Here is a 27,935-nt window from a genome sequence, read left to right as displayed (position 1 = left end):
AATAATTATCATTGCTTTAGAGTTGAAAATATTGGAACACAAATATTTTCGATATATAAAAAGGCTTCAAATCCAACCAACATATTCAAACTTAATGGCAATTGTGGTAGTGTCATTATTAATCTATGAAGAAATGAGAACATTTGAAAACTTACCTCTTGGATGAAGCACTCCATTTCCATCAACCATCAAAAGCTGCAAGCATTATCCAAAAATAATTAACTTACATTTTTTCATAACTCTTTTATACTTCTTGTTTTAATTTTAACTAAAATTCCCTTATGCATGTTTTGAATGAAGCCAATTTGAGAAGTAGATATAATTAGAGAGAATAAGGGAATTCGATTCGATCGCCTGCAGTCTATCTATTACTATTAATCTATTATTCATCCACTCTTGTGTAAAGTCTTAACCGTATTAATTATATCCTAATTCCACAAATTACATGAAATTCTCCACTGAGATTAAAGTTGTATGAAAGTAATTACTTCAGTCGTGAAATTTGTGTGAGCATATTAACAAAGGAATTTCTTTTACCAAATAATATATTTTTTTATTAAAAGAGGTTTATTTTTTTTTTACTTATGTGCAGCATTGTTAGAAAGTAGTATCAAATCCATACTACTTTCTATCAAAGTAGTATCAAAGCTTATGTGCAGCATTGTTATCTAGAATCTCTCCTTGAAATTTTCACCACTGTGGGACCAGCTTTTCAAACAACCTTCAGTAGAAAACACAATAAAATCAACACAAGCACTACTTTTATAGTAGTCTAACATTGGTACCAATCAGTTTTGGTCACAGTTTCTTTTATATGATGTTCTGTACTTAAATTTAAGGTTCAATGCACCATGTAACCTAGCAAGCATAGTACAGTAACATCAGAACAATACAGTACCAATAGGTTAGAATATATTAAGGAAATAGGAAAAGGGTATTGAGTTTGACTCCTATCTCATTCTACAATTTACGAGTAAAATGGTAAAAGTAATCAACTACTATATACCAGTATCATATGAATCCACTAATGCCTGATCCAGGTACCAGAACCAGTTCACTCATTGTAAAACCTCCAGCTGCAGTTGCGGCAAATCCACTTACCGTAACTCCTCCATTAGTTCCCTTCTTTAACTTCTGATGAAGCAGCACTAGATGTTTTTCAACTCAACACTATCCTGAAGAGTGGTTTTTATCCTTCTTAAATGATGCCTTCAAGGTCTTCATGCTCGTCATAGTCACTCTCGACTACTTCCCATGTGTTTTGCACACCGAGTAGAACCTTTTTTTGTATGCACCAATTATCAGAGTTATTATTTGTAAGATGAGATTATTGTACTTAGACTAAGTGATGTCAAACCTGTGCTCGCTATGAATTTGAAACTTAATTTGATAGAAATAAAATAAATTTTGGGCAAGTATAAAGAGACATTTTCAACACAAAGTTCTGAACCTTTTCATTCAAACTATCATTTATTGCTACATCATATACAAAATAACTCTAACACGTATATCTAGACCAAAGATAACAATTAAACTTCACAAAAAAACATTAAATGACTATATAAACCCATTTTTTTTTTCCCAAGCAACACGTAGAATTCTGAATTTCATTTTTTTAGTTCGAAAAAACCTTTAGAACTCCCTTCATAAATTACTCTTTTGACCATATATCTTCTTAATAATTTTTGAGGGTTCTAGTTTAACACCCCTTTAAAGTTAAAACTTTTTTCCTTGTCAATCTGGTTATACCACTGGTATCTCTTATTGACATCCTCAATTCTAGTTTTCAGCATGCGGATTTTTCTCGCAATACAGTTCCGTTTTATGACAAAGCACATGGCAAGTAGGCAACCTTTTTTGATCTGGAGAACAGAAGCCTCCTGGAGACATTTCTTCACATCAGATTCCAACTCTTTGATTTGCTTGATCCATGTGGTCATGACCTCGCCTTTCACATTCTCTGTTGAGGCAGCCCGCAAGAAGGCTTGCATAATCTCATGTTCTTTTTTTTATGAAAAATAACTCTTCTTGCACCCCTAGCAGTAAACCAATTTTATCTGTGATGGCTTTTGCAGATAAAATTGGTTTACTGCTAGGGGTGCAAGAATTGGTTTCCAAAATTAGCTGTAATTCCCAAATTCATTGCTGATACAGCAACCATCTCCATTTGTGCTTACGGCCAATATATGAAAGCTTCTCTGCATATGAACAAGGAGACCATTTGAACTCGGTTCTTTTAAGTAATTGAGCCAAATAAGTTTTTTGTTAACGAAACAATTCTCTTACTTTTGAATGACCACATATAAATTAAATCAATTTTGCCAAATTTGTTAGTTCAGCATCAATATAGATTAATAATTAACCAAATATAAAATTAGCCCTAGCAGATTGACCTGACTCAATATATAGAACTATTTATCTCCTAAAGAAATAAAATCAAACCGGTACCTGACTCAATGAGAAACGAGCTTTGGGTTTTACCAGAGAGAAGAGGAGAAAAATAAAGGGCGGGGGGAAATGAATTTACACTGGTACCTGGCGGCTGGCGCTGGCTTGAAATGGGGTAAAGGTTATATATGAAATATTAAACTTTAGAGGGAGAAATAAGAAAACCAAGAAGAGTTCAGGGGTATATGAGAAATTAACCCAAAAGAAAAAATAAAAGGGATGTTATGAATAAAATATTAATGTGGATGTCCATAACTCCTAACATTCATTCTCCACTACTCCCACTACTATTGGAATTCATATCCCACTACTATTAGAATTCATTTTCTCATTTATTCTTGTAATTAATTTAGATGGTTTTTCATTCACAATTTGTGGCCTATAAATAGAGCCTTTGTAATCTTGTATTGTACACACATGAGAAATGTATGAATAAAGAGATTGTCATCTTTTTCTCTTTATCTTGTTTATTATTCTTTATGCTTGTTTATCTTTATTTTATAACATGTTATCAGCACGAGAGCTCCACTAGTTGAAGATTCGAGGTAATTTTAATAACTTTTATTTCAATTTATTTATATAAATAATACTTCCTAGTAATTGCTAAATGGAATAAGTTATCAATTTATGTATATTTGTTTTTTAAGATTTTTAGTATGGTTCATATAATTTTATATGAAGTGTATTTTTTTTTTAATCTTCCGGAAGAAGATTTAAATAAATCTTCCGGAAGAAGATTTAAATAAATCTTCCGGAAGAAGATTTAAATAAATCTTCCGGAAGAAGATTTAAATAAATCTTCCGGAAGAAGATTTAAATAAATCTTCCTGAAGAAGATATATATGATATAGGAAATTAATCTGAGAAGATTTAAAAAAAAAATTTCTGAAGAAGAATTATATGATATACAAATTTTGTATGATGTTCATTTTGTTATTTTTTTTCTCAATAATTTAATCTTCTCGAAGAAAATTTTCAAAATATATTAAGAAGGTCTTCCCGAAGAAGATTTCAAGAGATATTAAGTTCTTCTTGAAGAAGAATTCGAAATTTTTTTATATGAACTTCATATTTTTATTTAATCTTTTTGAAGAAGATTTAAAAATATATTAAGGTCTTCTTGAAGAAGATTTTAAGAAATTATATATAATCTGCAAATTTATATCATGTTCATACTATTTTTTTTGAAGAAGATTTAAAAGAAAAATCTTCTTGAAGAAGATTTATATGATGTACAAATATTGTATAGTGGTTCATATTTTTTTTGCTTCAATAATTAAATCTTCTTGAAGAAGATTTCAAAAAATATTAAGAAGATCTTCTTGAAGAAAATATAAAGAAAAAATTATACGATGCGCAAATTTAACATCATGTTCACATATATTTTTTTTCAATAATTTAATCTTCTTGAAGAAGTTAAAAGATATTCTAAGTTGATTTATTATCTCTTTATGGTTGAAAAGATTATAACGAGTTGTTGGACAAAATAATTTATTTGGTTCTGCTCCATTTCTTGAAAAAAAAAACTTGTGGACGTGGACGTGGACAAGAATGAGTTTATTATCATGGTGATTATTACAAAAACACATATTTCCACACGAAGTGGAAATATAATGAAGAAAATTTAAATAATGTGCAAAAATTAATGTGATGTTCATATTTATTTTTAATAATTTAATCTTCCTGAAGAAGATTTCTAGAAATGTTTTGAGTATATTTCTTGTCTTCTTATAGTTGAACAAAATAAGAATTCCACTAGAAGTGAAAAATAATATGATGGACACACTCTTAGATATGAACATGGTAATGAATAAAAGACACATTATTCCAATAGAAGTGAAACATGTATGTTTATTATCAAATCGCAACTTGGCGTTGCGAAATTACTTGCTCAATAGATTTGATTAAAGAGCATAATTTTATGATTATCCAATTATGAAAATACGTCTAAACAATATCGAAATTAATATTGAACATCCTGTAGATGTTCGTATATAAAAATAAGATATGATATTTTACATACAACAAAACTAATTCGCATCATGCCAACTAGCTATTATAAAGCTTCCCCTTATAATTGGTTTTTGGTCACATACCTACTATTTCCCATATGAGAATTTTTTAATGTGCAATATATGTTATAATTGCTATACCACAACGCACTAAAATGAGATATCAAAGAAAGTTGAAAATTTATATTGAATTCGAATCTCCATATATAATAGAGTATCTAGAACCATTGATGGGAGATTTATTCATGGCTAATTTTACCGGTTGTGATTTTGATGAATAAAATTTCCAACCTTAAGGGGAGAAAACTATCAGCTGGAAAAATATATTAGTATGAATTATCATTGTCTTATTTTGAACCTCGTACTAAAGAATGTGAACTAAATGTTCAAAAGATAATTAATTTGCAAAGGTTAGTGAATCAATTGCAAGACACATTCACAGACCCAAAGAAAGTGACAAAATCACATGTACCAGCTGCTAATGCTCCAATTAAAGTCGGTGTCCCTGTTGGACAGATTAATTATAACACGTATGAAGCGTGGAAAAGCAATCGGTTCCAAAGATTAAAAATATAAAAATCCTCGAAAGAGAAAAGGAGCAAAGAATGAAAATGGTCAAGTCGAGGATATGATAATTTCAGATAAAACTCCAGAAGAGAATAAAATTATAAGTAATATTGGAGTTCTAGCAGAAACTCATGTATCTGAAATTTATGAAAATAAAGAGATCTCGATAACTTATATCATGAATGAAATAAGATGGAACCGAGATAAAATTGATATCAATAGTATTTTTGTATATAATATAGCGCTAAACATAATAAATATTGAGGATCATGACTAGAAGGCTATTAAAAAATGTCGACAAAGAAAATGATTAGCAAAAATAGAAAGGTGCAATTGAGGTAGAGTTAAACTCTCTTGAAAATTAAAAAGTTTTTGGACCTGTAGTCCTTATACCTCAAGGTATAAAACTAGTAGGATATAAAAGAATATTTATAAGAAAATAAAATGAGAAAGGTGAAATTTTGAGATATACTCACCTGTGGTGGATGCAACAACTTTTTGATATATAATTAGTCTGGCAGTTCATGAAGGACTTAACTTGCACCTAATGGATATTGTTACAGCCTATTTAAATGGCTCGCTTGATAATGATATTTATATGAAAATCTCTGAAAGATTTAAGATGCCTGAAGCATGTAATTTAGGTTCTCGAGAACATTATTAAGTTAAATTGAATAAATTTTTATTTCGATTAAAGCAATATGGACGCATATGCTATAACCGTTTAAGTGAATATTTATTGAAACATGGATATAAGAATGATACGACCTGTCCATGTATTTTCATGAAAAGATATAGAAATGATTTTGTTATAATTGCAGTTTATGTTGACGATCTAAGTATCATTGGAACTCCTGAAGAGCTTCCAAAAGAATAAATTATTTAAAGGAAGAATTTGAGATGAAAGATCTTGGAAGAATAAAATTTTGCATTGGATTGCAAATTGAACATTTAAAAATGATATTACTATGTATCAAGAAAATTATATTGCAAGAGTGCTGAAATAATTTTATATGTATAAATAACATTCATTAAGCACTCCGACGGTTGTAAGATCATTAGATGTCAATAAAGATCATTTAGACCTCGAGAAAATGATGAATAACTATTTGGTCCTGAAGTACCATATCTTAGTGCAATATGAGCACTAATCTTGATGGGCATACAATACATGATATATCATTTATAGTAAATTTATTAGCAAGATATAGTTCTTCTCTCACGCGAAGATATTGGCATATAATTAAACATATATTTCGCTACCTATGAGAAAAATTTAGCAATACACAAAAGCAAGTCAAGTATGTGTTTGGTTAAGATCCGTGATTCAACACATTCGTTAGACATGTAGATTGTCTTTTAGAGAAATGATCCCGAAGATCATATATGAATATAATATTGTATGTATTGCTCAATGAAATGAATGATACATTAAAGGAGATAGAACAAAATATATTTTACCAAATTTTTTTTTTCACATATGATCTCCAAAAGAATAATATTATTAATGTTCAACAAATTCGTTCAAGTGAAAAATCCAGCAGATTTATTCACTAAGGCACTCCATACTGCAATATTTGAAAAACTAGTTCGTAATATTGGAGTTCGCCGACTTAAAGATCTTGATTGATGTTGTCATGAGGGGGAGTTAATATGCACTATATTTTCCTTAACCATGGTTTTTCCCACTGGGTTTTCCTGGTAAGGCTGTAGTTGCGTATTTAGAAGAATATTGTACTTTTTTTTCCTTCACTAGGTTTTTATCCCATAGGGTTTTTCCTAGTAAGGTTTTAATGAGACATATTCTTATGTAATGGACATCCAAGGGGGAGTTATGAATAAAATATTAATGTGGATGCTCATAACTCCCAACATTCATTCTCCACTACCCCCACTACTATTGGAATTCATATCCCACTACTATTGGAATTCATATCCCACTACTATTAGAATTCATTTTCTCATTTATTCTTGTAATTAATTTAGATGGTTTTTCATTCATAATTTGTGGCCTATAAATAAAGCCTTTGTAATCTTGTATTGTACACACATGAGAAATGTATGAATAAAGAGATTGTCATCTTTTTCTCTTTATCTTGTTTATTATTCTTTATGCTTGTTTATCTTTATTTTATAACAAGGGAAACCCATTTGAACTATTTTTTGCCCTCCTGTTAGATGCATGGAATGGATACATGAAAACCCAGATCTGAACGGAATTTACTCTCAAGGAACTCTCCACGACCTAAACACATGATTGATACAAGAAGAGCTTCAGGACTTTATCAAAAACCTGCAATCGCTTTGGTGGCAGGTTTCTAAATCTTCAAAAGAGGAGAAAGCACTTACCTCTCGGAGATAATTTTAAGGATCCATGGATTCTTGCACCTGCTCTTTGCAGGAAAGTGTTATTGGACCATGGGTGAAAAGACCAAAATGCTCCTTGGCCCATTAAGTTTTGATTAGTTTAGGCTTTTAAATTTAATTAAGGTTTTAATGCTAATGGGTTTTAAGCCCAAAATTTAAATTCATAATTAATATTTAAAATTCAAATCAAATATATATAATTGTTCTAAACAATTATATTTCTTTCGGTTGTTGTTTCAGTAACTTTTATACAACGTGTCATGCACGCTTATAAATTAACCTTTGTTTTTGCTTATCATTTTTATATGACATTTATAATTTAATTATATCATGTATAATTAATTATAACTATCTTATTATTAATTATAATCAACTTATAATTAATCAATAAAATTCTCCGATTACATCCTATACCGTGTGACCCGATAGGATCTGCGTTATGTTGGTAAATAGAGTTAAAAACTGTTTTAACTTCTACAAATCATAAGAGGCACCTGGCAGAATGCATTATGACCATCCAATTACACAGATGATGCTGTACTGTACAATAACACGATCCAGTAAACTTTTTACTCGTATTAATTCTTTTGTCTCATAGCTATCAGATCAGTTTCAAGGTAGGTGTGTGTCATCCTTGCAAACTTAATATTTTTTTGATCTTGAGCAGATTATCAAATATGATTACTCTTGTAATCATACCGCATGCAGATAATCTTACTCTATTAGGGGGCCCAGTGATGCTATTACTCGTATAGAAATACGAGGGATAATAGTACTTTTGGTAAACCATCTCTTCCTCAGCATAAGTTATGTATACCAAAGTGCTACCATTATAGCTATCTTTTACGGACAACGTTAGATAACACTCACACATGTACATCTCTTATGTAGGAAAGATGAATACCTCATACTTTAGAAGTTAGCACTAAATGAAAATATTAATGACTCAAACACAATTTTATTTAATGTTTAATTTGGGGTTTGTCAAATACCATGTTCCTGAAACGTATATCTATATATGTGATTAAAATGACATCTCTTGTCTGTGGTCTGTAAAACTTGACCATCTTTTAATTCACACACTAACCTTGTAGCAGTTAATTAGTGTTCCTGCTAATTACCTCGGTCAGAGACTTTTAAGAGTATATATCATCTATATTATGAAGTTTCACAATTCCAGTCATTAACTCGAAATGATTCATAAATGCAATAATACTCAAGGCAACAAAATGATATTTTATTAATCATCCAATTCATGAAGAAAATAAATATGATAAAATTATCGTATTATTGACTTCTAGATTATTACATACTAACATTAAGTTCATAGTTAGTCCTTCCTATATACCTCTCGTAGTTGAAATAACCAAGATTAACCCACTATCAGTTTATAGAACACGACATTCATCTGCAGTGTTGGGTTTTCGGGTGAAAAACCGTGCTGGCTTAGGTGCGGAAAAAGATCGTAAAACAAAAATTTTTATGTCTAACCTAAGCCTAGGATCTATCTCTATGATTGATTTCTAAAAATAAATTTATTTAACAATTAAATAAATTAATGTAACATTATACCTTGGTTCCAAATTCGAATTGGAACTGCTGACGGCTTTGTCTCCCTGTTGCTGCTGTTGCTCCTGTTGCTCCTCTTCCTCGGACAACAGCACCAGACGTCTAGTGCCTCTATTAGTAATCCACCAGGAATGATCATAGATCAAGTATTTCTCCTGCCAGGAATACTATACTTGCAGTACTCACTTAAACAAGTTGTCTCGCGTTCTACAAATACCCTGATTCACAACTTATGTGCAAAAGCAGAGTTACCGCTGACTACACAAGATTACAATCGCTTACCACTCAAATATATATACGTCTATATGTATATATATTTATCCTAACCCAAACACTATTTGAGAGGAATTCCAAGAATCAGAGGAACCTGGCTTCCGCAGGGCGTTCAGCCAGTCTTTCCAACTCAAACTTGGAAATGGAAATGGTATGCCTTTACTCCAACCCTCCAACCCTATTTATAGGATTTTATGGAGGTTACTGTTCATCATGAACAGTACATCGGTGAACAATAATTTACCAAAATGCCCCTGGCCCACTAAACTATTTACAGAGGTCCAGAATAAATAGTTCTGGGTCCGGAAAGGCTCAGAAAGGTCCGGAAAGGCTCAGAAAGGTCCAGAAAGATCCAGTAAAGCCTAGTATGGATGGTTATTAGGCTTGGGCATTTTGGGCTTTGATTTGGGCCCAATGTGAATAGTACACTGGCCCAGAAAGGCCCAATATGAATAGTCCCAGGCCCAAAATGAATAGTATCAGACCTGGGTTTATGGGCTTCAACTCTTGGGCTTTTATAATTATATTCTAAATATAATTAAGGCCCAAATATACTATTTCATATATATATAATTGTTCTGAACAACTATATTTCATTTGCGGTTGTAACAATAATTACACAATGTGTCATACACGCTTATAATTTTAATCTGTTTAAGCCTTATCATCTCTATGATATTTCTATATTAATTATAACATTTATAATTAATAATTTGCCATCTTATTTATTAATTATAACTATTTATAATTAATAATAAGATTCTCTGATCCCGTTTCTATACGGTGTGACCCGATAAGATCTGTGTTATGTTGGCAGTAGAGTTAAAACTTCTACAGATCATAGTTGGCACCTGGCAGTGCACTGTGACCCCCAATTACAGAGATGATGTTGTCCAGTACAATATCATGATCCTGCAGTAAACTTATTAATTTACTTGTGTTAATTCTTTCGTCTCATAGCAACAGATCAAGTTCAGGGTAAGTATGTGTCATCCCTGCAAATCAAATCTTTTCTTGATCTTGAGTAGATTATTTTATATGATTAATCTCTATTAATCATACCGTATACGTATAATCCCACTCTTATCAAGGGGCCCAGTGTTGCTATCACTCGTATAATAATACGAGGAACGATAGTACTTTTTGTGAGCATCTCTTCCTCCGCACAAGTCATGCATATTGAAATGCTACATTTATAACTCCCTTTTACGGATAGCATTTGATAACACTTAGAAATACACATTTCTCATGTAGGAAAGACCACACCTCATACTATAGAACTTAACACGAATGAAATTGTTAATGACACAAACACATTACCATATATCGTTTCATTTTGGATAAGTCAAATACCATATTCTTAACATGTATCTATGTGATTAAATGACAACTCTTTGTCTATGGTCTGTGAAACACAATCATCATTTAATCCACATACTAACTTTATAATGGTAAATTAGAGTTCCAGCTAATTACCTCGGTTAGTGACTATTTAGAGTATTTATCATCTGTATTATGAAGTTTCACAACTTCGGTTCTTAACCTACAATGATTCATAAAGGCAATAAAACTCATAGAGCAAAATGATATATATTAATCATCCAATTCATGAACAAAATGATTGACTTCTAGATTACTACCTTAGCATGCAGATCTATATTCCAATAGGTTTCTAACTGAAGTTCGGATCACAAGAGATCAACAGGTACGTCTATTTCTCTTATTGGATCTAAGATAATTGCACCATAATCCTACTGGTCAACCCTATACGCCTACCATGGAGTGCACATCTCCATGTTGTCGAGGTTAAAACGCACCAAGTTAGGTAGTAATACAATGAATAAATCACAAAAAGAATTCAATCAAGCGCAAATGATAAATATAAATAAATCTTTAGATTAAACTCATAAGAATTCAATATTACACGTCTTCACCCTAGAAAATGGTTGCTTAGCCGCTCATGGCGGGTTCAACAACAAAAGATACAAGAGATATGAAGAAAGAGAACAATAGAGAGAGATGGAAGGAGTACACCTATGCGGTCTCTTCTCTCATGTACACCATTTTCAGTTTCCTGCCCTTTCCTCTCTTCTAGTGGAGACTTCGCTATTTTACTATTATACCTTTTTTCTCAATTGCATAAGCCTCCCTTAGAGAATCCTTGATCTAAACTATAAATAATACATGTGAATATTGAGTTCTCTGGTCTGTTGTGACGAAGAGAAGAGTTCTCATTCATCCAGGTGTGTTAATGGGCCCTTGTGGAGCTTGGCTGCCAAGTTAGAGCTGTAACTGCAGTTTTGGCAGTTATTTTGTGCTGATGTCCCAATCGCATGTGGTTTTCTGGTGCTTTTCCCGTGCGATTTGCCTCTGAGGCACATGCAGATTGTGACATCCGCACGCCTGAGACTGTCTCTAGATTGCTGCGTTTTATGCCTATTTTAGCCCGAATAACACTGAAAATCTGCAATTCTCCAAAATGAAGTAAAATAACAAAAGAAATTTGATTCTATAGAAAATAAGGAAGTGTAATTTGATAAATGACAATATTTTAGGTTAAGTGATAGGAAAAATCACTACTTATTTCACTCCTATCAAGCTTAAACCTTTATTCGTCCCGAACAAAAATATGAGAATTTTGATTGTCCCCGAATAAAATATAAAGATTATACAAATGTACTAGATTTGATTGTTCCAAACAAATCTAAACAATTAGTTTCCCGGATCATAATAGACAAATATGTCCTTTAATTCTCACTAGATAATCCTTTTTAAGATGAACTTTCTTTATATTAAAGATCAATTATATATTTTATTTCCATAACTAAATGTTTTGCATTTTAGTAAAATCTCTAAGGGAGTGTTTCATTTTTTAAATTTGAGAAGTATAGCAACACAAATTTAAACAATCATTTCTTGTAGTAAGAAAAAAAAGAGATAAATACAAGTTTTCTTTTTAGTGGCGTTTAGTGAAAACTTAGTCGAATTTGTAACATTAATTAAATATATACTTGAGAAAGAGAGAGAGAGAGATCTGGGCAGGGGTGAAAACGGAGCGAATACGGAGCGGATAATGCTGATATCATATCCACATCTGTCGGATAATGAACGGATACGAATACGGATACGGATAGTAAACGGATATCAAAATTCAAAACCAAATCCGCCTTAAACGGATACGGATATGGAACAGATAGTCTACGGATACGGATTCGAATATGGATATAAAACGAATAATAGTCGGATAATTGAGTTATATAAATAATTCACTTATGTAAATATAATACAAGTATTATAATCATATGTGTGTGTGTGTATATATATATATATATATTTAAAGTAATACGAAAAAAAATTAAAACAAGAAGGTTGGACTACCACTGTCAAAGTGGATAGTTGAGATAAGATTTGGTTTGTTAACAAATAACAGGTGCAATTCAATCTAGCGCCACTGTCCGGGTTTTTTTAAAATCAATAATACCACAACAATAATAAATGAATGTTGTGAGGCCATATATAGAAGAACTTCCCAAAGGCTCCACGTGATTGGAGTTCAAATGAAAAAGGCATGAGCTGGATTTGACCCTTGGCAAAGCTAAAAAGTAGCCGGCAAAAGTAACAAGATAGTTGGATAATTTGGAAAATGTGACTAGCGGGTTCAAATGGGATCTTAATACCCGCTACCCGCTCTAGCTCTATCACCGGATAATTACCGGATATATCCGGATCCGTATCCGTCTATTATCCGATCCGCTTAATTCGGATACAGATAGTAACCGGATTCGAAGCGGATTCGGATCGGATAATCAAAGGGGTTTTCACCCCTAGATCTGGGACTTAAAAAAATAAATAAATGGGAAGCTTCGTGGAACTTTCATAACTAACAGAGTGTGGCGGTGACTGATGACATGGACGCCTAATTTTAATTTAGTTAATAACATGATGAAAATATCAAGTGCGCGGTGACTTATTACATGAACGCTTAATTTTATTCAATTACTTAATTATCTCTCTCTCTCTCCTGCACTAATTTATTACTAATTAATACTAATAAGAACCTCCCTTCTCCAGTTCTCCTTGTCCCTTGGCAGGGGAGGAAAGAAAGGGAAGGAATATCTCCGCCATCTAAAACCCTTTTTTGTAGCTAGTGGTACCTTTGAGAATACATCAACATCCCAAAGTATTGAGAACTTGAATCTCATGGAGGGTTAGGATAATTTTCACTGTTCCCAAACTATTCATCTCCAGTAAAACACTCGCTGATATTTATAATTTTATTTATTTATTTAGAACAAGATAAAATGCTTCAAATGAAAGCATAACCAAACTTTTGGTTTTTTCATTTTTGAATCAAAATGATTTGTTCTAAATAATAAAAGAAAATCGATATTTATATTATTATAGAGGATGAGAGAGAGAGATTGAGATTGTATTAGTTTGGAAAATGTGTGGATTGCATTCTTTTTATTAAAATTCTTTTAAATTTATAAAATCCTCGTTTTATTCTTTGAGTTAGGCTGGGGTGCTATGGATAGCATAGTGGCCTCCCGTGCTATGGCTCAATATTCAAGTTTTCAAAATCCAAACGGTTGATCCGAACCGTTCATCTTATTCTCCATATTAATATCTGCTTGGAGACCAAATTTTATATATTTCTGAATTTTTTTACTATTTATTAAGCCACTTTGAAAATCGCTAATCCAACGGTTTTACTGTTTTGTGCAGCCACCGTTGGATCAACAATTTTGTAAAATACTTAATAAATATTAAAAAAATTCAGAAAAATGTAAAATTTGGTCTCCAAACAGATATTAATATGGAGAATAAGATGAACGGTTCGGATCGACCGTTTGAATTTTGAAAACTCGAATATTGAGCCGTAGCATAGAGGCCACTATGCTATCCATAGCACCCCAGCCTAACTCTTATTCTTTATTAAAAATTAAAATATATTATATTTGAAGAAAAATATTTATTTTTCTAATTGGTCGGTTTTTTCTATATGTGATGCATACACAATGAAATTCATGCATATGTATGTGTGTGCGTCACAAATAAAAAAGAAAAAGAAATCATTTGCCTTCACAATTGATCAATTAGAAAACTGAATATTTCACTTAAACACGCTACATTTTTTTAATAAATAATAAAATAGATAATTTATAAATTTAAAATAAATTTAACAAAAAGGCAATAAATTGAATAATTCTGTGAGTTTCAGAAATTTAGAATAGTAAATATAACATTACGAATTTAAGATTAAAAATACGTTATTTTGAAGTTGTTAAAGGGTATATATATATAAAATTGCCCCTTTATGTCTCCGAATAAATACTTCTAATCCGTGGATTAAGAGTGAATAATTAAAAACTTAAGGAGTGCTAAGAAATTAATGTTCGAACTAAGAAAGTCAAAAGAAGAGGTAGATGTGCCTTAAGATCCGGATAAAAACAAACTAAAAAAAATATTCTTAATTTGCGCTAAAAAATCAGTATTCAGTGGACAGCTAAAAAATTAAAAGAAGCGGATTAAGTTTTTAAGGGTTGCCAAGCTCGTCTGCAATTAAAAAAATTAAAAAAGAATACATGAAATTGTAGAGTGGGTCTCCTTCCTAAACTCGTCTGCAATTAAAAAAAAATGAAAAAGGAAACAGGAGGTCCCACCTCACAACCCGCACTGAAAGTCTGAAACAACACAATTACACATCACAACACACCGAACAGGAAACAGAGCAGGTCTGATGGGCATCGGACCTACTTTAGTTCTAACGGATTCAATCACCGTCAGATTGGCTTTAAGATTCGCATCAGAACTTTCGCGTCTGCTTTAATATTCGTGCGCACAAATCCTGAAGCAAATTAGACGGTATATCTGCCCATCAAAAACAAACTAGATCCAATGGGCATCGGACCTACACCTTTCTCCACCAAACACGTATCCTCTGAATAAAAAAAAATACATGAAATTGTAGAGTGGGTCTCCTTCCTAAACTCGTCTGCAATTAAAAAAAAATAAAAAAGGGAACAGGTAGGTCCCACCTCACAACCCCGCACTTTTTTTTTTTGTTTTTTGCATGTTTCAAAGCCCGCGCGGGCACGGAAACAACCCCAACTAGGTGAATACACCCCCCGCTCCAAATAAAAGAACAGAGAAACCCAATTGCGATATCCTCTTCCACACAGAAACAACCCCCGCAAAAGAAAGAACAGCAAAAGAACAGAGAAACCCAATTGAAGTCAGCGCCAGCCACCAGGTGCAAATGCCCCCCCCCCCCCAAATTTTTCTCCTCTTCTCTTCTCATTGCTAACCTTAATTTAATTTATTATTATTAAATAGTAATTTTGTTAAATAATTCGGAATTAGCTACGGACGAGATGAAATAATTGAGAATTCAAGTTGTCAGTCCAAGTAACAAACTCTGTTGTCCGATTATATGTGAGTCTCTCTCTACTAGAGATTGAGATTACTGTGAAATTGCATTAGTTGTTAATAGTTGTTATATATAAGGGTTACTTCTCCCACAAGTTCTATATATTGAGTCGGGTCAGTATGCTGGGGCTAATTTTATATTTGGTTAATTATTAATCTTTGCTGATGCTCAACTAACTAATTTGGCTCAATTGATTTTATTTATATGTGGTCATTCAAAAGCAACGGGATTGTTTCGTTAACAAAAACCTCATTTGGCTCAATTACTTAAAAGCACGTACCGACCTCAAATGTTATCCTTGTTCATATGCAGAGAAGCTTGATATATTGGCCGTAAGCAGAAATGGAGGCAGTTGCTGTACCAGCAATGAATTTTGCATTTAAATCAGCTGCAATAGCCATCACAGATGAAATTGGTTTACTGTCAGGGGTGACAGAAGAGTTATTTTTCCTAACAAAAGAATATGAGATGATGCAAGCCGTCTTGCGGGCTGCCTCAACAGAGAATGTGAAAGGCGAGGTCATGACCACATGGATCCTGCAAGTCCGAGAGTTGGCATCTGATGTGGATAATTGTCTCCAGGAGGCTTCTGTTCTCCAGATGAAAAAAGGTTGCCCCTTTGCCATGCGCTCTGTAATAAAGCGATCCCGTATTGCAAGAAAAATTCGCGTGCTCAAAACTAGAATTGAGGATGTGCATAAGAGATATCAGTGGTATAACCAGGTTGACAAGGAAAAAAGCTAAGTTTAAAGGGGTGTTATAGTATAATGGTCATTTCTTGTGTTGCTTGGGAAAAATTGGGTTTAATGGTCATTTAATGTTTTTTTGTGATGTTGAATTGTTATCTTTGGTCTATATGTACATTAGAGAGTTATTTTATATTTGATATAGAAAAAAATGATAGTTTGAATGAAGTTTCAGAACTTCGTGTTGAAAATGTCTCTTTATACTCCCCGAAATTTATTTTATTTCTGTCAAAGTAGTATCAAATCCATAGCAAGCACCGGTTTGACACTAGCATCGCTTAGTCTAAGTACAATTATCTTGTCTTGCAAATAATAACTAATTAACTATGATAATTTGATAGTCAATCAATTGAAAACCTTGAAGGAATCGTGTAAGAAGGATAAAACCACGCTTGATCAGAAGTTAAAAAGGGAACTAATGGAGGAGTTATGATAAGTGAACTTGCCGTAGTTGCAGCTGGAGGTTTTACAATGAGTGAACTGATTCTGGTACCTGGATCACGCATTAGTTGATTAGTATGATACTGGTATGTAGTATTTAATTACTTTTACCGTTTTACTCATAAATTGTAGAATGAGAAAGGAGTATAACTTTATGCCCTTTTCCTGTTTCCATAATATATCCTACCCTATCGGTACTGTATAGCTTCTGATGGTACTGGTACTGTACAATGCTTGCTAGGTTACATAGTGCATATATTGAACCTTAATATAAGTGTAGTGCTGACAATAAATCATACAAATTAAAGAACTGTGACCAAAACTGATTGGTACCAATGTTAGACTACTATAAATATCAGTGTTCTAAATAGCTAGCTATAGCGGCGCTATAGGTTTTCCGGATCATAAACGTTAAGCTATGAGATAAAAGTGCGCTAACTCAGTTACGACCGCTATAGCTACAATAACTAACCGCTATTACCGCTATGTGCGACTCGCTATAGCTATCTCTATGCTACATGGACTTTTTTTTTTGCAATTTATATGAGCTTCTGTACTTCTATTTTTATTTCATATGAGCTATCTCTATTCTACGATAAGTATGCTTGACCAAACTATGTGCTTCTGTTTTTTTGTGATTTATTCTCTCATTCTATATCAAGAAATATTCAAATATTAATCTTCATTTTGATTGCTCTTCATACAATATTCATTTGTAAAATTATTATCGTTCGTTTCAATTGAAAGCTGATTTTGATTATTATTATAATATATAAAATGTTTAAATATGTATATTGACTTCATTTACCTTATAAAATTAATTACTCTTTGTCTATTATAAAATGTAATATTATAAAGTATGAACTATTAAATAATATTACTTTTTAGATTTTTTTTTCCTTCTTATTTGCGTAATTGATAAAAAAATATAGACTTAGATCAGTTGTCATTTAGTTGTTATCTCAACTCTGCAATATTTATTATGTTGATAATTAGTACAAATATAGAATATAAAATTTGAAAAGAAAAAATCGCTATGTATAATAGCTTCCGCTATAGCTGCGCTATTTGCAATAGTTTTTTTTTTGTCTCCCCGTTATACCGCTATAATCGCTATTTATAACCTTGATAAATATAATACGGCATGTGTTGATTTTTTTTTTTTTTTTTTTTTTGAAGATTGTTGGAAATGCTGGTCCCACAGTGGTCAAAATTTCAGCGAGAGATTCTAGATAACAATGGTGTCAATACTGTTAACAGCAATATTTACTGGGATCATGTGAACCTACATTTTCTGAGGATTCGGGATAAGTTTTTCCTACAGAGTATCTTTTTATATTTTTTTCCTTTTTTTTAATTACACTTACAGGTTATTCAATTGAGTTTTGTTGACTTCTCCTAATTACGTTTAGCAGCATTCATTTTTCCACACAGATATAGCTCCACTTGCTATTACAGAAGGTTAATTAGGTAGTCAATTCAGCAAAAGACGTTAGTTACAGACTTACAGTTATGTCTACAAATTGCAAGATCCAGTATAACTGAACTTTTTGCAACATAAGTTGTAATTTGTTGAATTATGAGTTCTTTTTTAAGGTCAGCAAGTGTTGAATTATGAGTTGAAATGATATTATTCAGTAAGTGGAATCAATTATAAGTAATGCATGTAAAGGAATGCAATTATGTTGAGAAAATAAAAGAATTAGGGACAAATTAACCCCAGACCTGTTAGGGGTTAATCATTATTGACTAAATTAGGAAATTAAAGAGTTACTGAGGTCTTATCAGGTGCTTTTATACAATTAGAATTTGCTAGACAGTTGAATGGTGTGTATCTTAGGGAATGGTGCTCCTTGGTCAATTTTCTAATTTTGACCTTAGTTGATTCATCTGATCATATTTTATGGCGATGGACCACACATGGAAATTTTACTGTTAATTCTGTGTAGAATATGGGGGGTACTTAATAATGATTTCCACAGTATTTGGTCTGGCTAAACACCTTTAAAAGTCAAAAGTTTTTTATGGCTAGTTAAGCAAAATAGGGTTTTAACAAGAGATGCAATGTGTGTACTGTGCTGAGATGGAGGCAGTTGATCATTTGTTTGTTAGTTGTCAATTTGGTAAGTCTATATGGTCTTGGTCTCTTGGATTGCTAATTATAACTGGTTTGTGTTTGAGTACAGTTCTGTGGGTGAAGTGTGGGAATTAGATTATTGCATTCCTTTAAAAGATGCTAACTTAGTAGAAATAACTAGGGGTTCTTTATTCTGAAATTTGTGGCTTGATGGAAATATAATTCTGTCTAAGGGTGGACAAGTTCAAGGTGTATAGGCTTTAGGGGTCAAAATTATAGTTGTAGCCAATTTTTGGACCATGAATCAAAAGTCTAATCTTACATCTCAACTTAATCTCATTTTGCCTTGTGACTTGAAAGACCTGACAGGTATCACTTTGGTTCCCATAGAAGATATACATGATTCACTCCTTATGCTTGGAGCAGGGACCAGTTCAGGTGGTGAAGATGACAGTTCAAGCACCTCACTTTTGTCATATGAGATTTCTTAGAATTTCAGGGACTTTTATGCTTTTCTGTACTGTGTAGGGTATTGTTACTTTTTTTAGGGTCTGTTTTGCATATTTTGGTGTATGAACTTGTGGTTATTTTTGTTATGATGTAATAGGCCTTACTACTGTTATGTTTGTTTTTGGTGCTATGGTATTTTCTGAATACTGAATGCTGGCTTGGGTTGTTGTACCTGGTACCAGTCTATTAGTACCAGCTGAATATTGTATGGTTTTCATGTTCAATGAAAATTGGTGGCTCAAGCCACTTCTTTAAAAAAAAAAGAAAAAAAGAAAAAAAGAGTTACTTATTTTAGGAAAAACACATCTCTATCAAATTTTCATTTTTAGAGGAGACTGTTAGAATAGGCATCTGTTATAATAAGCAACCGTTATTTTTTTCTCATTGACTATATAAAACCCACTGTAAAAAAAATACTTGATCGGAATTGCAATAAAGAAATTACAATTCATCATTTAATCCATGATAAATCACTACCGTTCATATAATTCACAGCGATTCTTGAGTGCGTATCCCCTGAGATATCTCATATTTTGCATCACCGATGTGTCCGGTGCCTATTCGGAGATAGCGGCGGGCCAGTATTCTTTGAGCTTTTAAATTTGTGCAGAACGTATATGAACGGTAGAGATATTCCAATAAGTCATGCAAAATATGAGATATCTCAGAGGCGCAATTCGCGATTCTTGAACTGCTATGAAGGATGCAATCCTGTGAGGAATTTGTATCCTCGGCATTAACTCAAAAGAGAATCTTTTAAGTTAATTAATTAAAACCGTTTGATATGTTTTGAGATTTGTACGGATTAGATTCGCACTAATATTAAAAGGCCTCTATGTTATAAACAAAAACTGAATTGGCTCCGTTTAAAATTTTGAGATTTATTAACTCAAAAGATTTCTTAGATTCATTTTGAGTTAATACTGAGGACACGCGTTCAGCCTGCGAGCCACTGATGTACTAATTTCCACGGCTCTTAAAGTCGAATCGTAAACCAGATCTGATAGGAGATGATGGAGGGTTAGAATAATTCCACGTGACGGATTGGTCGACAAAAGTCGGATCGGACGGTCCATGGCATTATTATTATTATTTTATGACAGCCCGTAGGCAATTACAGGCGTATTTATTATGTCTCGAAAGTTTATTGGCCAAAGCCGTCACTTTCTATACTCAAAGACACTCCCTTAGTCCCTTGTATATGGCAAAACGACAAATGACCTGTTTTTCATAAGGGTCTGATCGGAACCTCAATTCCCACACTAAAACGTCAAATAGAATTGACGTCGTATTAAATTCTCTGATCGGAACACAGTCAGCTACAGAAAACGACTTCACTTCGGACGATTTGGATGGAAATTTTCGTGCCAAAATTTTCTCGTGAAAATTGAAGAGATTCGACGAGAATTCATTCGCTAAACCTGGCGCTCCTTTTTTTTTCCAGCGATACCCTTTCTCTCGCTTTCTGAACACTTTCCTTCTACCGATAACAATGGAGGAAGAGGGGCAGAGTCCAACGAGCTTGGCTAGGCGACTCAAGCGCGAGGCCCTTCTAAGGGTCGGAGTCCTATAAGCTGAAGGTGCGATATTTTCTTCTCTCTATGTAAAAGGGGTGTCTTTTTTCTTTTGTTTCATATTCAATATGGATTGACTATGTGACAAAACATGAGTGGTGTATCCGTGTAACAGGGAGGAAGCATTAATGGCATGAGATCTTTAAGGATGATCAAATGAGAAGTAGCTCGTCAGCTGTTTGTTGAAATGCTCGTTCAAAGAAAAAATTATTAAATGGCCTAGGTAAGTAATGTAAGTGTGGCAGACATTAATGACGAGTGTAGCAGCAATGACAATAGAACAATTCAAGGAAATACCATCATGGATAGCACGGGGAGAGAGTCATACAATATTCAATGGGGATGAAAACGGTGAACCACAAGGTAGAGCTCAAGCATGCTAGATGCCGTGCAGTTCAGCAACCTCACATCCTGGCAAATATTGCAAGGAGAACGGGGCAGACTTTCAATGGTATTGCTTCTACCAAGACCCTGCAGAGATGGACCCAACTATCGCAACAGAGATGAACCCAACTATAATTATCAGTATACTTCTCAACTAGATGGAAATTTTCTTCTAGCTTGTGTAGTAATTTATATTTTTTTAATTAGATCAAGTGGTGCTCGATTTTGATAGATCAACTTTAGCTTGTTAATAACATTACAGAACTTAAGTATTTAATTGTACTTGTCTACTCGATTCATATATGCCTCATGTCAGGTATTTTTTGTGAGGTGAAATTTTTTTGGCTTTATGAGAATAATTGACAAAAGAAATTCAATTTGGTTAATGGTATTCATAATACGGTTCATATACTATTACATTCAATTTTAAGATTTCCCAAATCAAATCCATACTGGTACTGTGGTACAGATCTGATAATGCTTGGTGTATGCATACTGGTAAGTCCCATATAGAAGGAGGTATTGCTGGTAAAGAATGTTTATTTAGCATGATTTATTTAGCATTCAATTTCAATTTTTATTTTATTTTAAAAAGTTCTTTATTTAGCAGATCTGATAATGCTTGGGACTACCTAAATTTTGTGACACTATATGTAATATAGTTTTGTGTTAAAATGAGAAAAATCATCGTAGCATTACCATTTATCACATCTAATCAGTTTAAGGGCATAAGTGTCATTTTTATTCAATTGAAATTATTTCGCTTCTATTATGTATACTTTCCAATCATTAAATGGAGAAGAATTCAATTCTTTTCTATTTTGGTTCTGATCAACAAAGTTCAATTGGAATTCATCTCTATTGAATTCTATTGAATTGAAATCAATTGAACTCTATTGAGTGATGTGTTCCGATCACACCCTAACTCTTTTGTACTTCTTGTTTTAATTTTAAGTTCTCAACGAGGGCTTATAAGTTATTTTTAAATTTTCAATGTTCAAATAGTTGATCTGAAGCGCTCAACATATTCTTCATATTAATATATGTTTGGAGATCAAATTCTATATTTTTTTAAAATTTTTTTTTACTATTTTTTCAAAAAAATTCAGACCTATTTTGAAAATTTCTGAAAAAATAGTAAAAAAAAAATTTCAAAAAAAAAAAAAAATTTGGTCTCCAAATACATTATAGCATGGAGAACATGTTTTGTGCTTCAGATTGACTATTTAGACACTAAAAATTTAAAAATAACTTATAAGCCTCATATGTTTATGGAAGTAGAATAGCTAACTTATAGTTACAACGATCAATAACTAGAAAAGCCAAAAACATGTAGTTGTACACACACACATGCAGTTGTACCCCTGGATTTGAATTTTTTTAGAATTAGTACTAATTGCTTTTTGTGCCTACTCTGATTTGATGGAGTGCATATTCCTGACTCAGATCTATCTTTTTGTTTGCTTTTGTTCAGTCAGTATTTTGAGAGAAAAAAAAAAATCTGATTTAAAAGAAATTTGAGATTTGAACAAAATTGGTTGGAGAATAGAAATCGTATAAAGAAGAAGGAAAAATTGAAGAAGACATTTCTGACGGTGGAGCCATTCACTTATTACATATGACATTTACTTTTTAGCATTTCAACCCAACGAACTCAGATGAAGTTCAAACATTACATGCATGTGACAGCCAAGTCTTGATATCTACCATCTAATTAAAGTGGGAATTTGCTTTATGTTTTCAAAAGATACCTGACATAAGATTTCTCCAAAATGCTCCAGTCACTAAGGTAAAAAGATGTAAAAAGAAAAAGGATCAATTTTTGTACCAATTCCGGAAGATCAAAGAAAAAAAAGAAAATTTGTTAATAGGAACAAGAAACTGTTTATAATCATTACAATATAAATAACTATACTCATTCAAACTACAGGAATTTAATCTTTTTTGTATTTTCTTTGCTACTTAATTGTTATTTTATTTTATCATGTTTGTAATATTATTTGTTGCGTAATATTAAAATTTACAATTTAACTCTATTAATTTTGCAATTTATTTTTATTTTTTGTATGATTTTATTGTATATAAAAGTGGGTCATAGAAATATACTATTGCACCCGATAAGTTAACGGATTTGAATCCAATTAGCTATTTAAATCCGATTAGTGTCCTCCCCTAATAAAAATCCTGAATCCGCCCTTACACATATATATTTTAAATTGCTTGGTACTGAATTGTAACATATATAGAAATGAATAAAAACAACATATAATTTACCTGAGAATGAGAATGAGATGACAATACTCTTGAAAGTAACAATTTTAATTTGGTTGGCAATCTAATTTGAAGGTGAGATGTACATGCTAATGCTACAACCATCCCAGCCCTGCGTATATTATATCAAGTTAATTTTCAGCCAATTTAATTCTAGATTTTCTTCTCTTTTCGAGTTCAGAACCTATTTATTGGGGTGCAGTTTAAAGTTGAACGGTGGAGATGGTCAGAAGCTAACACGTGTTAAAAGGTGACACCTGTTAAAATAATAGCCCAGATTATCTATGGCAGTTTTTGAATGCAAACAGTGTGGCGAGTCATATACACACAATATATAGTATATATTGGAATCATACAAATTAACTTTGTTTGTGTTAGTGATTCATACACTATATATAGGAATCATCAAATACACATAGTATCGAGCATAGTGACAAATGAATTATTCGGGTTCTGTTCGATGAGGTCAAAAATTAGTGATTCCTGAATGAGAAGAATTCAGATATAATTTGGGAATGATTCAAAATTATCTGAACCAGAAATTTCAGTCCTGAAGAGAGTAAAAAAAAATAAAATGTTCTGGAAAATTGTTGGAAGAAATTTGTAATAATTCGTAAAATTCGGAAAAAATTCGTAATTCATTCGAGTTTCATTCGGTCAAAGTTCGGTCAACCGAATAATTTGGCGCTCGGTTCAGCATCACCAAAAAATAAATTATTCGGATTTAATTCGCGAATCTTGTGACTATGGTATCGAGTACTTGGATTTGGTTTGTCTAATATTCTATTTACTGACTATTACTACTATTATTATTATTATTATTATTATTATTATAATCCTTAATTTTGAAGGATGTAATGAGGATTAAGGGGTGTTGGAAATGCAAGTTGGATATATTGATACAGTATAGATCCCATAAAAAAAATTAATTTGTTCATATTGATACAATTGTAATATATGAAAATGAGGGTAAATGACTTGGAAACATTTAAATTTGTTTGGTTTAGGTTTGGTACCGGTCTTGATTAGCCTTAGTTAGGTATGGGTTTCAAAATTATGGGCTTCCCTGCATATTGCTCATTTCCAACATTTTAAAAGGGGCCTTTCTGAAAATATAATTTCTATTCTAATTCTTTCTGAGGATTCATCTGTCAGAATAGATTGATTGAACTCTTTAAGTGTAAAAGATTTTAACTTGAATAAGTTAATAATTACCATTGCTTTACAGTTGTATAATTTGGAACACAATCAACCAAATACAAACATGCCCACATATCTCTAGTTTAGATTGGAGTTGTCTGCAAGCAAAAATATAACCACCATAAATAAAACTCAATGAGTAATGAACTTGATCTGAGAAATTGGATAAATATTTCATATATATCTGCAAACATATCCTTAGTTATATTACCAGCATATTAAAATTAGGAGATCCTCTCTGCTTCTGAAGAAATACCTTTGATCTTATATCAGCCTGTGTAAGATACAAACAATTTATTTTAAATATGAAAAATGCTGGTTTTCAGTTAAACATTTTATTTTCTAAAGAAAAGAAAAGGGTATATATATTATACAATACCTGACGAGTAGGCTCAGGAATGCGAAATTTGGAACACATTTTAACAAGAGTTATAGCCGAATCAAGTGAAACACGGTGCCCAATTGATATGTAAACAGGCTTCAGTGAACCAGGTCCCGGTCTCAGTGCCTGATATTAAATTACGAATCAAAATGCAAAGGTATAAACAAAAGGTCCAGGATCCATTGACAATGGATTAACTTGAAATAAACTAATATTAATTTTAGTAGCACCTCAATTGGAAAGTTTTGGTTCTTACTGAAGTAATGAATAAATATTGTACCAGTTCAGGCCACCCCATATACCATTATATGACAATTGGTAAATTAGTATAATAATAATCATACACAAGTGTACAGATTGCACACAACTATAATTTTTCTAAAAAGATGCAGTCAATAACACAGACCGCTCCCCATATTTTGCCAGATTCTCCAATAAGCGGTAATATATTGCTGTCACTGTTTACTGGCATTTCTAGTTTCCGTCTCACTTCCTCACGGCTGAGTCCATCAATGTGATGTAGCTAGAGAGAGAAAGTAAGGTGATCGCATTATCATTTTTTGTTGTTTGATATTAATTACATTACCATTTTTTTGTTAGACCATTTTGTAATATTATCAGAAAAGTAAATATTAATTTGTGACTGACATTTTTGCCAACCCCAATAGTTGGTAGATTTGCAAGAACGCCAATATGACAAGCTAAACCAAAACCTGACAAGGAATATTTATACCTAGTAAGATTTTCAGACATAACATAACAAATACATCAACTGATCAAATGAATTTGCAATTGCTGCTTTTGCTATTTCATATTTTCTATATAAAGGCTTCAAATCCAGCCAACATATTCAAACTTAATGGCAATTGTGGTAGTGTCATTATTAATCTTACTGATGTAAGAACACACACAGACACACACACACACTTTGTAATAATCTATGAAGAAATGAGAACATTTGAAAACTTACCTCTTGGATGAAGTACTCCATTTCCATCAACCATCAAAAGCTGCAAGCATTATCCAAAAAGAATAACTTACATTTTTTCCATATTTCTTTTATACTTCTTGTTTTTATTTTAAAACATCCCAGGGTGAATTATGCCGGTTAAAATTCCCAATGAATCCAGTTTTCTTCTTTTCAGGGTTACACAAACAATATATTGTAAAGAAACACCGATACCTAATTGAACCACACTGCTATTTTTACTTCAAGCAAATAAATCGTAAGCTTTACCTGAGGATAGAAAGGGTTACCATCAGCTTTCATTTTCTCCAAGATCCTTGACAGAATCGGAGCCTAGAGGACAATAAACAAAAGAGTAGTAGATCAAATTTTGTGTCAGAAAACATTAAATTTCTGATTTTAAAGGGACTTAGTCGAATGTTTTCTTTCCTTCAGAACAATATGCAAGCACATAAATGTTTTAACAATTACAATTTTATCAAGTGAACATAAAAATAAGGACCTGGTAGTAAATTGTAAAAAAAAAAGAAAAAGAAAAAAAGAAACGATTTACCTCTCTAAAAGCAAGGAAGCCAGGAATGTAAGGTACATCCAATCTCACTAAATCAAATTCTTCATGCACGATTTTCAAAGTGCCAATCTCTAAAATAACAAGAGCGGCACAAGCTATTGACGGATCTTCCTTCAAGAAGCTGATATCAGTGCCACCAACAAATCTGAGTCGCTCATTTGTACCAGAATCCAGATCGCAGCAAGTCAACTTCCAGGTAAAGTCATCTACTGCAACTAGCTTTCTCTTTAGCAAATCCTGAGTTCTATACAAGGAATAAATGAGGGTTTCTGTACTGAGTTACTGGTATAGTAAGGAATACGTACCTAATGGTACCTATACCCCTCATAAGGATCCTTGTATGCTAAGGTAAGATACCTAACATTTAAAATATAGCCCAATGAGCCCTGATTAAACCTCAATTAATACTCAAAATGTTTGAAAGCTTCCTCTGCATTTACCAATCAATGTAATTTAATTTTGTATCGATTATACTAAATTGTGTGATTTATGACTCCATTTAAAACACTTCAACCCAATTTGGAATCAATTCAATTTTATGTTGCATAATCCAACAGAAAACAAGGTAGAAGCAGATGCTGAGAAAATGTAGACCAACCAGTACTTTATAGAAAGTATTGCAATAGTTGAACAAAACATAAAAAAAAGGAAGAAAAATTAAGGTTTGTTTACCTGACCCATTCATCAGGAAACACATCATTACTTTCTCTTCTAGAAGTTTCTTCCATTATCACCAGTTCACCACACCTACCTTCAAAAGGGGAAAAAGAAGAAGAAGAATACTTTAATGTTCTATTTCTATTAACCGGGGATCAATACGAGAGTTTTACTGTTGTTTTTTTCTTTTCTTTTCGTTTTGCTTGTTTCCCCTTGGAAAGAAAGAAAAGAAAAGAAATATCAGAGCAGCAGAATGATTCTGTGGTCGTTGACTAATTTATTTCTGTATCGGCCCATTTGAGAGAAACTTGGGCCTTATATGGGCTGTCCTGTGCAACATATAACAAACCTCAATTTTATTTGCTTTATATGGGCAGCGCAAACAGTCAGGTATTTAAATTTAAATTTAATCAAATTCTTCAGCACAATTACAGAAACAAACAATGCATTGTTACTGAGATCAGTAGTTCAACCAATTAATCACAATTC

General features: G+C 32.4%; 2 protein-coding genes across 7 annotated transcripts; one reads left to right on the top strand and one right to left on the bottom strand.

The window, feature by feature from the left end:
• Positions 1-27,707, bottom strand: LOC144557402 (endonuclease V family protein). Of its 3 annotated transcripts, XR_013512654.1 has the most exons (10): positions 27,462-27,707; positions 26,772-27,033; positions 26,489-26,551; positions 26,222-26,261; positions 25,900-25,964; positions 25,658-25,774; positions 25,249-25,377; positions 25,081-25,143; positions 24,895-24,967; positions 1-19 (listed from the first exon to the last, which is right to left on the bottom strand). XR_013512654.1 is itself a non-coding variant. In XM_078305969.1 (9 exons), exons 1-9 carry the CDS (start codon positions 27,515-27,517, stop codon positions 24,953-24,955), a joined length of 810 nt encoding a protein of 269 aa, XP_078162095.1. In that variant the 5' UTR covers positions 27,518-27,707; the 3' UTR covers positions 24,852-24,952. The 3 variants fall into 3 exon arrangements, 2 of the variants coding, with proteins under 2 accessions (XP_078162095.1, XP_078162096.1); XM_078305969.1 differs by lacking the exon at positions 1-19 and having other exon boundaries at positions 24,852-24,967; XM_078305970.1 differs by lacking the exons at positions 1-19; positions 25,658-25,774 and having other exon boundaries at positions 24,852-24,967; positions 27,462-27,669.
• LOC144556399 (uncharacterized) lies at positions 15,359-19,820 on the top strand. Of its 4 annotated transcripts, none has more exons than XR_013512369.1 (4): positions 15,359-15,489; positions 15,979-16,276; positions 16,754-16,939; positions 18,033-19,819. XR_013512369.1 is itself a non-coding variant. In XM_078304746.1 (4 exons), exons 2-3 carry the CDS (start codon positions 16,009-16,011, stop codon positions 16,923-16,925), a joined length of 381 nt encoding a protein of 126 aa, XP_078160872.1. In that variant the 5' UTR covers positions 15,359-15,489; positions 15,979-16,008; the 3' UTR covers positions 16,926-16,939; positions 18,033-19,820. The 4 variants fall into 4 exon arrangements, 3 of the variants coding, with proteins under 3 accessions (XP_078160872.1, XP_078160873.1, XP_078160871.1); XM_078304746.1 differs by having other exon boundaries at positions 16,813-16,939; positions 18,033-19,820; XM_078304747.1 differs by lacking the exon at positions 18,033-19,819 and having other exon boundaries at positions 16,754-17,051.
• Positions 27,708-27,935: the final 228 nt, after the last annotated feature.

The sequence above is a fragment of the Carex rostrata genome, chromosome 7 (assembly GCF_964058835.1).
Source record: "Carex rostrata chromosome 7, lpCarRost1.2, whole genome shotgun sequence".
In the NCBI taxonomy this organism is placed as follows: Eukaryota; Viridiplantae; Streptophyta; class Magnoliopsida; order Poales; family Cyperaceae; genus Carex; species Carex rostrata.
The sequence above is the reverse complement of the archived record's forward strand: the minus strand, read 5'-3'. Positions and strand labels throughout refer to the sequence as shown.